Genomic DNA, 12,311 nt, shown 5'->3' on the forward strand with positions numbered 1-12,311 from the left:
TAGTTGGGTGGGGTAATCAGTAACATAGATCGGGATTCACCATGGAAAGTGATGTGACCTATGCGACTTCTATACAACAGTATTAGCATTTCCTTATCTTGTTAAATTGTTCATCCTTCGCGAGAATAAACAATCAATTGCGAGTGAGCGATTGTCCATTTGAATTTTGGATTAAGCGCCGGCGTCATTATTTTTAACGAATGGTAAGAAGAAAAGAAGTGGGATTGAAATTGAAATAGAAATCGAAAAGCTAATGTTAATCAGCAATCAGCAACCCTTATTTAATCTCAATTTGAGGTTAAATAAGATTGCACAGCCATACAAATTTAGTTAATTTTACGTGTGTGCGTGTGTGTGTGGAATTTTCGATTTGTACTACGGATAAACATCCATGTCATACATATTTGATCCTAGCGTGTATTGAGTAAAATTGTTTTTATAAATTGTAATCATGGAACGGACTCACCATATTTGCAGCTCTTACAATAGGTTATTTTTCGCTTAAAGACTTCAGTTTTTCAGTACTGAAACTGTATGCCATTCAGATCATCAAATCCATTAAAATCCTTTCCTTGAAATATCTGAACACTTCAAATCCAGCACATCCACGTAACAAATGTAATTTGAGTGGACATTTTTCTTCCTTGACTTCTTGATTTATTTACCATATTTAGTTTTCTGTGAAAATATGTGAAGTGTTAATATATACATTTAATTGATTGTTGTTTATAACCAAGTTATTAGTCAAGGGTAAAACATTGCAATAATTGGTTGAAAGAAAATATAAATAACTATATGATGTTGAAATCTTTGAATTAATAGTTTTTGGTGTGCTGATTGGGTGTGGGAATCTGATTAGCAATAAATAGTGGAAATTTTATTTAACGTTTTGATATTTTAAGTACAATGGGATATCGAACATTAAGTGTAATTAAGGACATCTACATATCTACATCTATATTTAGCATATTTTCAAGTATATTTATTCTGTAACGATACTATTCATGATTAACGTTTTTAATTTCTAGTCTAAACGTTATTGTATTCCAGTTGTTTGCGAATTAATAACACGTAAAAATGCCCAAATGAGCATACCCATTTGTGGAAGAAAATTTTAGAAATGTACCGTTTGTTGTACATCTCCTTAAGGTTAAGTCCTAATTCTATTGCTTAAATGACCATAACTTGAATTGAAATTTATTACAATTATACTATCACCAATACGACCATTAAATGATCGATGTACACTTGTGAATGGCTAATGCATCCATGATAATTATGCATTATGCTTTTTACTTACTTTTCATTTGACAAACATTGAGTGATTGATTGTTTAAACACTGACATTAATTTAATATTACGATATGATGAAAATAGTTTACGCTGTTTACCAGACATTTTTTTATTATTGATTTGAGAACGTAATTGCTTTTTCTTTGAATCTTCATTTTCATCTTCAGATAAAGATAAAAACAAAATAAAACATAATATACATATTATATGTGTAATAAATATTGAAAATCATTCACGATTCATTAATTTAGGGAATATATTCTTACAACAAAAATCAATTTAACGTAATCTGGAAGTATAGAATCCGACGATTTTATGCAATTTGTAATAATGTATCCTAATTTTTACTTAAACAAATCACAGTGAGCATACACTTTATTGAAATTAGAAAATTTAAAAGCGTGGCAGCTGCTTACTATTTTATTATGTTAATGTGACTCTTTTAATATGCCAGTAGCCATTTTTGTACCATTTATGAATGTCAAAAAATCAATCAAACATTGAATGTGCTGTTATGAAAATTTACCAATGGGAGCTTTATATTATGTTTTAAACGATTTCCAAAAATACACATACCCATAAAAACACGAATTAATGCAAAATAATTAAATAAAATTATACTTAGCGTATTCAAACCGACCATTTCACTGACTTGAAATTGATAGCATCCTTCGGGAAAAGTCCTTCGGGAATCACACGATCGTAAATCTATGGGTAGGATGTTCACACACTTCAACTAGGCAATAAACATCGCATTCTGAATCTTCGGCAAGTTGAGTTCCTGACTGCAAACCTTGATACACTAAATTAGTGTCACTAATTCCTAAAAAGTTGGAAATATTCGAAAAAAATGACAAGCACCGAAAAAAAAAACACGTCTTAGCCAGATCAAGGCCTACTCTCCTCTATCCCAGTTCGAAACCCTTTTGGAAATTAACAAAAATTCTTAAAAAACCTCAAAAGCCAATTCCAGCGCTTAAAGAGGGAAATAAAATTTTATTACCAAATGGCGAAAAGGCTCAAAAACTTGCTCAGCAGTTCGAGAGTGCCCATAATTTTAGTCTAGGTCTCACTAGTCCAATTGAGGATCAGGTTACACGAAGCTTCGAAGACATTCTCAATCAAGAGAATGTTTTTGACCCTTCGTTGGGAACCAATTTGGATGAAGTGAGATCTATTACTAGAAAATTTAAAAATATGAAAGCCCCGGGTGATGATGGTATTTTCTACATACTTATCAAAAACTTCCTGAGAGCTCTTTATCCTTTTTGGTTAATTTATTTAACAAATGTTTTCAATTGGCATACTTTCCAGATAAATGGAAAAACGCCAAAGTTGTTCCAATTTTGAAGCCGGACAAAAATCCAGCTGAGGCTTCTAGTTATCGCCCAATCAGTTTGCTTTCTTCAATAAGCAAACTGTTTGAAAAGATTATTTTAAATAGAATGATGGTTCATATTAATGACAATTCTATTTTTGCTGATGAGCAATTTGGTTTTCGCCATGGGCATTCAACCACCCATCAGTTATTAAGAGTAACGAATTTAATTCGGCTCAACAAATCTGAAGGATATTCGACTGGAGTTGCTCTTCTTGATATAGAGAAAGCATTTGACAGTTTACCTGTCATAAGACGAGTTTAAACAATCCCATTGAATTCCACCACTTAATTGTATCCTGACAGATACGTATTTCGACCTCAACAGTAAGGCCGTCTTCAGTGTATCGTACTTGACTCGACTCGAAAGTCGAAAGTCGAGTCAAGTACGAGACACTGAAGACGGCCTTACTGTATTTGCATCTCTAAGATTGCATATTAACTTTGTGATTCTCTGATAAACTTTTCGTTGTAGGAGTTCAGCTCAGATGCTTCGCTGAGGTTAATATCTTAAGAATTTCCAGTACCTCCAGAGCTATGGAAGGTCCCAAATACTCTAAGGAATCTATAGGGATATTCAGTGATGAACTTTATAGTTATTTAAAAAAAAAACCTAATAAAAAAATTTAAAAAAAATAAAAATAAAGAGATATTTTGGAAAATTTCTAAACTATTATAAATTTTTATAAGATATTCGCGAGTCCACATTTTTTGTATCCTCTTGATGCATTAAAGGTGTGCGAGTTCTAGATATCCTAAAACCTGATACACATTACAACATGATAACATCATCAAAATTTTCGAATTCATGAAAATTTATTATTTCCATGCTGGGTTTAGTTTGATTTTGAATCAGTTGAAATTGTCCATCTTCAAAATTGATCGGATTAACCATATGTTTTAGTTACATAAGGTTTTTTTTTTAATTTTTGTACTTGAAAAAAAAACCACGTGGTCAAGGGGGGGGGGGTCTGCCATATGACCACAATAAGCCACATGGGGGGAGGGGGTTGAAAATCTTCAAAAATATAACCACGTGGTTTCTGGATGGCCCCTCAAAAGTTCAAATGATCAATAACGGCACCGGCCACGTACTTGTAGTCAGTTAGGAAGAGGGAAGGAATATTAGTAGGTGGTTTTTGCTATTCGAAGACAGTATTTACCTCTGCGTCTTCACAAAAACCACAGGAAGGATTATCAGTTCTCTGATAAGCGATGCGACCGTGTCATTTTTTTACACAATGATTTTATCTAACAATGGTTCGGCCGCAAAAAGCAGAACAAACTAACTACCTGCGCACCGACCAGGAACTCGATCAAAAGCGTATTGATTTACTTCTCGACCGCACAAAGCATAGTTGTGCTTAGATCGTTCGAAGTGTTTATGAACAGAGCATGAACACTCCTCACTATTGTTGTACCGTATTCCGGGGAACATTTTTGTCTTTCTCGAATAACTAATTTGTACCGAAAGGCTATCATTTCACTCCAAATTCGAACTTTTGATAGAAGTCCCGGAGACCCATAGTATTATATACCATTCGAATCAGCTCGATGAGCTGAACAAATGTATGTCTGCCCGTGTGTGCGTGTGTGTGTATGTGTGTGTGCGTGTGTGTGTACACAAAATGTCATAAAAAACATTAGCCAAATTTTGACTTAGAAACTCTTAACCGATTTTCTTGCAACAAGTTGCATCCGACAGAGACTGAAACGCTGTTGATCACTATTGAATTTCATAATAATGGCGAATTGCAAAAAATTGATAATATTAAAATAGTGATGAGACATAGTCACATGGAACAATAATGTGTTATGAAAAATGCCTTGCATCTATAAATATTTTTAAAGTTTATCCGTGGCTTGCTCCCATTAAGAGTTTCATCGTACTATAAAGACGCTCGTTTTGCAAGCATTTAGGTGTAAGTATGCTCTTCGTTCAGTTTCATAGTACTATGAAATTGTCCGAAAGTCAAAATTCGAACATAGGAAATTCGAGAAACTTTTGGCAGTGCCATCTGTCGTCTACTAGTGTAAATTTTCCATCATAACATCAGACGGTGTACTTAACTGTTTTGCCTTTCTTGTACATCATCGAGGTGTAAGCGTAAAGGCTACATTTATTACCTTTTTGCGCGAGAAAGGCACCATCACCGCTAGGTGGATTAATCTGTTTTTTTTTATTGTTTTGCCAATATTTCCTCCGTAAGTGAAATCATGGCTTTTCATATTTTTGAAACGAGTACTGCACTGCTACATGTAGAACGTATGAAGCTGTTTTTTTTTTCTTCAATATAATCGGTTCAATAATTCATGCATTAAAAAAATCAAAATTTTCAACGTCTGTTGTCTGTGATTTTTTTCATCAAATGCTGTGTCTGGTTGTCTAAGGTTGTCACTGGTCTTGTTTTCTGCATCTGATAGTAAAAAAAGAATTCAAGTGTCAAATTTTTTTTTTGTGTGAATTTCCCCGCATGCTGCGTCTGGTTGGCTAGTCACCGGACAGACAAACAGGGCTATTATATATAGTAAGGGAACAGACGGCTTTGGCAGGTTTTGTTCTTTTATTGGCAGGGGGGTTTTGTCGACCGAATTTTATGAAATTTGGCCACAATATTCTTTGATATGCAAAGAATGCTTAGGCTTAATTTGAGCAAAATCAGTCATAAAAAACCCCCCTGCCAATAATAGAACAAAACCTGCCAAAGCCGTCATTCCCCCTATATTATTTTGAAAAAAAAAAGAAAGAAAAACGTCTCTCAAAGCGAGTTGATGATATTTTACAAATTTTGTCGAAAAATAAATGCAAATTCAGGCGAAGGTAATATCATTTAGCAGCAAATTTAGTCAAGATTAAGATTAGGGTCTCACAATAAGTAATTTTATTACAAGAAAATTATAATTTATTCATTTCTTGAAAATGGTTAAACTGATCAATAATACCACGGCGATCGTAGATCCCCCGGATTTTTGCTTGACCCGTGAAACGCTTGCTTTGGTCTCATCGAAACGAAAAGTAGAAACCCTGGCAATAAGACATTCGAATTGCATAATTTACTTTTCAATCTCGTGTAAAGCCGAGTATATAAAGCTAGATTCTATATAAAATCAGTGGTAACTTGCTGATGTGTTGCTGGAAATGCCCCAGGGTGTTGAGTTTTGCCAAAAACTATTGATCTGTATCGAAAAAATCAAAAGATTCGGTGCCAATTTGTATAAAACAGTTTTTTGTTGTTTTCTCGAAATTGTGTAAAATGGGTATATGCAGTTTCTCAAACAAATGATTCATTTTTGCATTCGTATATCATGAGGCTAACACGATGATACTTTTATGCCCAGGGAAATCGAGACAATTTCCAATTCGAAAATTGCCTAGACCGGTACCGGGAATCGAACCCAGCCACCTTCAGCATGGTCTTGCTTTGTAGCCGCGCGTCTTACCGCACGGCTAAGGAGGGCATCATTCACCTAGGTCGTTATTATCTGACAAAATTTTGATAGGTTCGGTGATCAAACTTTAGAAAAACGGGAGGAGCTGACAAGATACAAAGGAAAGGTAACATTTCCAATAAAATAGAAGAAACATATTTATTTTAATTATTTTTACCATATATTTTTATTGACACACGGTAATCTGGTGACGCTGATTTCTCGAAGCTGAGGTCCTTTCTCGGTCAGGGACACTGTGAACTATTTTTCAAATAATGTAATCCCAATCTGAATATTTATATTTCCTTTTCAGCTGGAACAAGTGTCGCTGGTGAAGTTTGTTTCACACCAAGGATCAATTTGCTCTCCTTTGATTTTCATAAATTTCAACGTTTTATATATAAGTATAGAATTATTCTTAATATTTCCATTCATTTTCTAAAATTATCACGGAGCTCCATATTTTTTGAATAATCTCGCATAAACATTAATAAACAATCTTTCTTTCTCACCTTTTACAATATCAATACCAATAAAAATATAATAGTTACGCTTTTTCGCCAAGGAAAGCACCCCTTTAATAACCCATCCAAGCTCCAACTCCAGATACCTATAGAGGTCGCGTGAGTTCTCCGAATCTTCTTAAGTAGGTATCTAATCAACTCTTCCCACCCAAATCCTCACTGATCGTAAGGGCCTGGCCAGATGTTGAACAAAGGGATCGTTGAATGAAAAACATGCCAAGCCCCAGGCTGTTTTTCTGGTACATCTAACGTCCCTATCGACAGCCAACCCAGGATAGTGTGCGGTCAGATATGCTATGCTATGCTATCTATGAGAGCCTTGGAAAATGATCACGAAAGTTGTCATTTTCTTGCAAGGCACAATATAAATAATTCATTTTAATTTAATACTTGAACTGTCGTTGTAAGCGAATGTACGGTAGGTTTAGGATTGGATGTGACAACTCATTTGAGACTGCCTTGTTGTTTTTTAGTCGGTTGCTCTGACGAGGTGGTCGCCAGTGCAGTCAAAGTAATTTGGTACAAAATCTTCCAAATATCATGTTTAAAAACTTGATGTTTTTCTTTCCGTTCCATCCATTATTTATGTAAGAGAAGCGAAAGACTAACAGAGAGAAGTTTTCGCTAATGAAAATATGACTTTGAGATCGAAAATGACGGAAAAGTGAATGATAATTTAAGCATTAACTGTTTTAAACCTTTACAACCCTTGAGAATAATTCATATGGTGTTTGCAATTTAGTGTAAATTTATTTTTTTACCAAAAAACTAGAACTCAAATATTTTCGTATTTTGCTTAATATCAACTTTACAAACCTTCAACAAGGCCAAACTAACAACAAACTGCCCTACGAAAAACGCGCCGCCACCAATCTAAGTAATCTATTGTCATTTTCAACCAATCAGCAACCGGTACGATTGTGACAGCACATCGGTACGGTTTTTACTGACTACTTGGCACATCCTTGGGCATATAGCCATAGCAGCTAGCCCTCAACATTAGGATCTACAAATGTCAGATCCGAAGCAGAAAGAAGAAGAAGAAGAAGGCACATCCTATTCTAGGGTTTAGGGTTTAGGCAAATACAAGCATAAATCAATCTTCCGTATTTTATCATTACCCTTGTGAACCTTCAAGTAGGCTTTGACCTCAGGCCAGGTTGTTTTTGGTCCTAACGTCTCAGGTCGTAACTTGAGGCAAATGGCTTTCATTGGTACCTATGCAGAATACTATGAACCTTTATTTTTACACAAAATGTTTAGTCGTGAGAAGCTGCCGGACCAAGCACCATGCGTTTCCATATGCTCTTGAAGAACATGTTTAATACTATGTTCGCACTAGGGCCTTGTAACATGTTATTCGGCTATCTTGATGAGCTTTCTTTTGTCGATAATTTGAATAACATAAGAAAATTATTTTGAGCTTTTTATGGAATTTTTTCCTGATTTCTTTCTGCATTTGTGATTTGTTTTTCTTTTTTCAGTTTCAGTTTGAATGTCGATGTCATTTTTTGTTTGATCTTTTTCGTTACACGTCCGTTGTTCTATTAGCCAATCCTCCCAATTTATTCCCCAGCGTTCCAGTGAAGGATGCTCTGAACCTTTTGGAGGATTGGCTAATAGAACAACGGACGGATACAGCATGGCGAGGAAAAGTAAAGATGTATCTCAAGCTTGCAAGATTATGCATGAATGAGAACTACTTTACATTCCGTGGAAGCTTCTACAAACAAACGAAGGGTGCAATTCTATGGGAAATCCGCTATCACCGTTTTTGTGCGAATTATTCATGGCAAATTTGGAGGACAACCTAGAGGAACAAGGAGTACTACCTGATAAACTGTGGAGATACGTGGACGACATTTTCAGCATTATCAACCGGAAAGATCTACCCAGGATTTTGGAAGCGATAAACAACGCATAAAGACATCAAATTCACCCACGAGGAGGAAAAAGGAAGGTAAATTACCTTTCTTGGATCTACTGGTTATCAAGGGAACAAATGCAACATTAGACTTCGAAATCTACAGGAAGCCCACCAACACCATGAGAGTCATCCCATACACATCAAATCATTCGTATCAGCAAAAATGGCAGCTTTTCATCACATGATCCACAGGATGCAGACGATTCCCTGAGCGAAGAAGGAAAACGAAGGAGCTACAACACATCTTGGAAACAGCGAGGATCAACGGATACAAGGAAAGAACAATACAAGCAATCATCAACAAGAAGCAGAGGAACCTGCGAAAAACGAACTGACAACACTGGACACCGATCGATGAACCGCTGAAGAGGGTATCGGTCCCCTATGATCGACATATCACCCACCAGCTACGCCATCGACTGAGGAAATTCGGCATCGATTTAGTATTCTCCAGCAGAAGCAATCAGCTGAAGACACTGTTGGCCTCCACAAAGGATAGAGTAGAAATTTTAAAAAGGCCGGGTTTATCAAATTAATTGTTCACAGTGTGATAAAGTATATGTAGGTCAAACAAAAAGATCGTTAGATATAAGGTTCAAAGAACATATTGCAGAAGTAAGTAAGGCTAAGAGGGAAACTGATAAGGGGTTAAATTATGAGTTTAGGTCTAAGGTAGCTGAACATGTATATCAGGAAAATCATTCAATTACGACATCAAACATTAAAATTTTAAGAAATGTCTCTTCTCCGTGGAAACTTGATGTTGCTGAGAGCTTGGAAATCTACCGACAGGTACAAACGCGGTTGTTGAATAAAGATCAAGGAAATGGTAGCTCCTGGCTCTTCAAGTTTATACCTAAGCATTAAGCGAAACAAGCGAGTAGAAGTAAACACCGTAGTAAATGTAACTAGATAAGTACCTAGATAAATTATTATACCTACGCATAGTATAAATAGTGTAAGCTGCGATCATTTTCTTCAAGTCGAGTCAAGTACGAGACACTGAAGACGGCCTTACATTTGAGGTCGAAATACGTATCTGTCAAGATACAATTAAGTGGTGGAATTCAATGGGATTGTACTAACTCGTCTTATGACAAATTGAATAACATGTTATTCATGCCGTAGTGCGAACATAGTGAAAGCACAAAACAGATAGGTATCATAGAACAAACTGCAAATTTCAAAGTAGGCTCTTTGTTTATCAACCCTCAACAAACGGCACTCCTGTATATCCAAGGCGAAAGAAAGAGACAGCAAAGCATGCGATGCTGGTCTGCCTTATGCGCGTTGTGTAGTAAAGCTTGACTTCCACCGCTAGGTTCGCTAGCGATTCAAAATCCTGGAAGGACCACTTTTCACGGCAATGATGCCTATATGTTATGTGGTGTAAGGCTTGTTGACATAAGACCTAATATAGTTCGATCTTGGCGTCATCGACAAAGTTTTTCTGGTGAGCTTTGTCTACAAATTTTGTGAAGACACAAACTTTGTAGCGGAAGAATTTTTGTATCTCGTTTTTTTGGCGGGATTGATCATAGGTCTGAAATACTTTCAAAGAAATGCTTTCACTTACTGTTAAAATATCAGGGAGATACTATTACGGCGCCAAAGGTACTATTAAATAAACGCGATAAAAACACGATTTCAGCCTCTGTGCATTGACCTACTGATTTATTTGCTTTGTAAATCTCCGAAATATTTCAAGAGATAAAAAATGCAATAAATTAAATCCAAAGTAAGGATTACTTAACACAATGAATTGGGATGATAGAAAGATTTATTTATTTATTTGTTTAAACCAAAGATGTTCTAAAACAATCAAGATTTGTCCGTTCAACTACTTAGAAAGGATGAGAATGGGTATGTAAATTTCTTAGAAGAAATGATAAAACATTACGAAACATATGTGCTGTATTTCAAAGTTCCTTTACTGGTCGAATCGAATCGATTTCGAAAAAAATGATCAACAATAAAACATTACTAGCATATAGAAAATTAATTAAGATACAAATGTGGAAAAGTACAAGCTGAGATACGATTTAACAAAAATCCTTCTACACATGGGCCAGAAACGGTAGCCACTAGATCCCCAATGCATAAGTAACTCCATATACAAATAATAAAATTCAATCACTGACGTAGAGACAAATCAAAATGTCTCTGGAAACTCCAGCTAATGAACAGCTTATTCTCAAGAAATGGTAAACATTCAATCGTATCACAGAAATGACACACACAAAAAATAACACTGTTTACTATATGGTCCAACGGTCGAAGACAGCGACAAGGAATGTTCCTTTCGTCAGCTGGACCTTATCAGGCACGAACAGAGAGCTATGACGACCGCAAGAAGAACAATCTATGCGATAACCAAAGGAAACACCCATATCGGACCGGCGGCGTGCGCGTGAATATGGTTGGGTCAGAGCGCTGCTCGGTTCTGTGTTGCACCTACCTCAAATTATCAAAGTTCATCTTGAGCGTTTTGATGTTCATGTTCATCTCGTAGAAAGATTGCGTAGCCATGTCCAGAAGCTGCGAGTGCGATATGGTCAGCCAGATGTTGTAATCGGGCGTGAAGCGGTCCTGCAGGGCGTCCACTACCTGGTGGAAGGACTCCATCTGTTCGCACTTGACTTCGATGGTATTGGCGAAAAAGCCGTGCGGCGAACAGGTACAGGGCGATATCTCCCGTCGGACGGCGCAGTTCAACGACGCACTGGCCGTCATGCCAATGATCGTGTACAGTAGCGTTGCCATTGCTACTGCGTCTCTAAGGATCACTCACACTGTATTGACCACTTGAATATTTTGAGATAAGATTCTTCGTACTCCGTTCCTTGATTAGTTGCACTTCATTCACTTTCTTATATTATGTTTTGTGCAGTGATTACGGATTCCTTGTTCTACGTATATTCGTATGGAGCTGTTTGGGGAAGGGGAGTTCCCCTATCCCAAGAGGATTCACTTCACTTCCAACAATCACTTATTCATCCAGGCTAAGGTTTAACCTCAGATTGATCCGAACTCGAATACGTCCCTCAGCTGGCGCCAAAATAAATACACAATCATTTAACACTGACCGAGCTTTACCGAGAGGTCGGCGATAACAGACCAGAATAATCGAACTTCGCGGTCAGTACCTGGTCGTTGTCTATCTCATGAAATACCGAATTCTATCAAAAGACTCTATGACTCCTCGGAAATCTTTGTTTCGATGTTGATTCACCGCTAGTAATCGGCTATTCCCATGTACTGGACCCGAATCTGCCGTTAACCACTATCTCTGTTCCAACACACAATAACGATTAGCAGCAGCAACACTATCGCCTAGGGATGGAAAAGAGCACACTTCACTCCTCACCGAGCGGTTAATTATTATCAAAATCTGTAGAGAATTACAAACACTTTACACAGCTTCACCAATAGTGATAGACAACTGTTATGATGTTGAGACGTCTAACCAGCCGCTAGACGCTTTTGGATTCAGTTTCCAGCGATGTCTGCATCACAGCGCGGTCAAAAATCTACTGAGAGCAGAACATTTGAATATGTTCCTTTTAAAAACATCGATACCTCGAGAGCAACGGGCAGAAGATGCTGTCGTCCCTCGTCCATTCGTTCCTACACGCGAGAAGTTGCATGGAGAACTAGGGCGATCCATAGTTATAGAAATTTCTATTTGAAAATATGCAACAACTGTGTTGAATGTTTCTTTTGATAATTCAATAGTTCGACTACTGATATTTAAAAAAGA

At 36.7% G+C, this 12,311-nt stretch overlaps 1 protein-coding gene across 3 annotated transcripts in view; it reads right to left on the bottom strand.

Annotated features, from left to right (window-relative positions):
• The window catches only part of LOC134210828 (leucine-rich repeat protein SHOC-2), a 57,894-nt gene extending 45,812 nt beyond the window's left edge, over nt 1-12,082 (bottom strand). The window contains exons 1-2 of one of the 3 annotated variants that reach the window (XM_062687137.1): nt 11,698-12,082; nt 11,010-11,599 (exon numbers count right to left, since the gene is read on the bottom strand). In XM_062687137.1, the coding sequence (XP_062543121.1) occupies nt 11,010-11,314 (305 nt within the window). In that variant the 5' untranslated portion in view covers nt 11,315-11,599; nt 11,698-12,082. The remainder of the gene's footprint in view (nt 1-11,009; nt 11,600-11,697) is intronic. The other 2 variants (XM_062687139.1, XM_062687140.1) reach the window with 2 other exon arrangements.
• Between the last annotated feature and the right edge of the window lie 229 nt (nt 12,083-12,311).

Source organism: Armigeres subalbatus, chromosome 2 (assembly GCF_024139115.2).
Source record: "Armigeres subalbatus isolate Guangzhou_Male chromosome 2, GZ_Asu_2, whole genome shotgun sequence".
NCBI lineage: Eukaryota > Metazoa > Arthropoda > Insecta > Diptera > Culicidae > Armigeres > Armigeres subalbatus.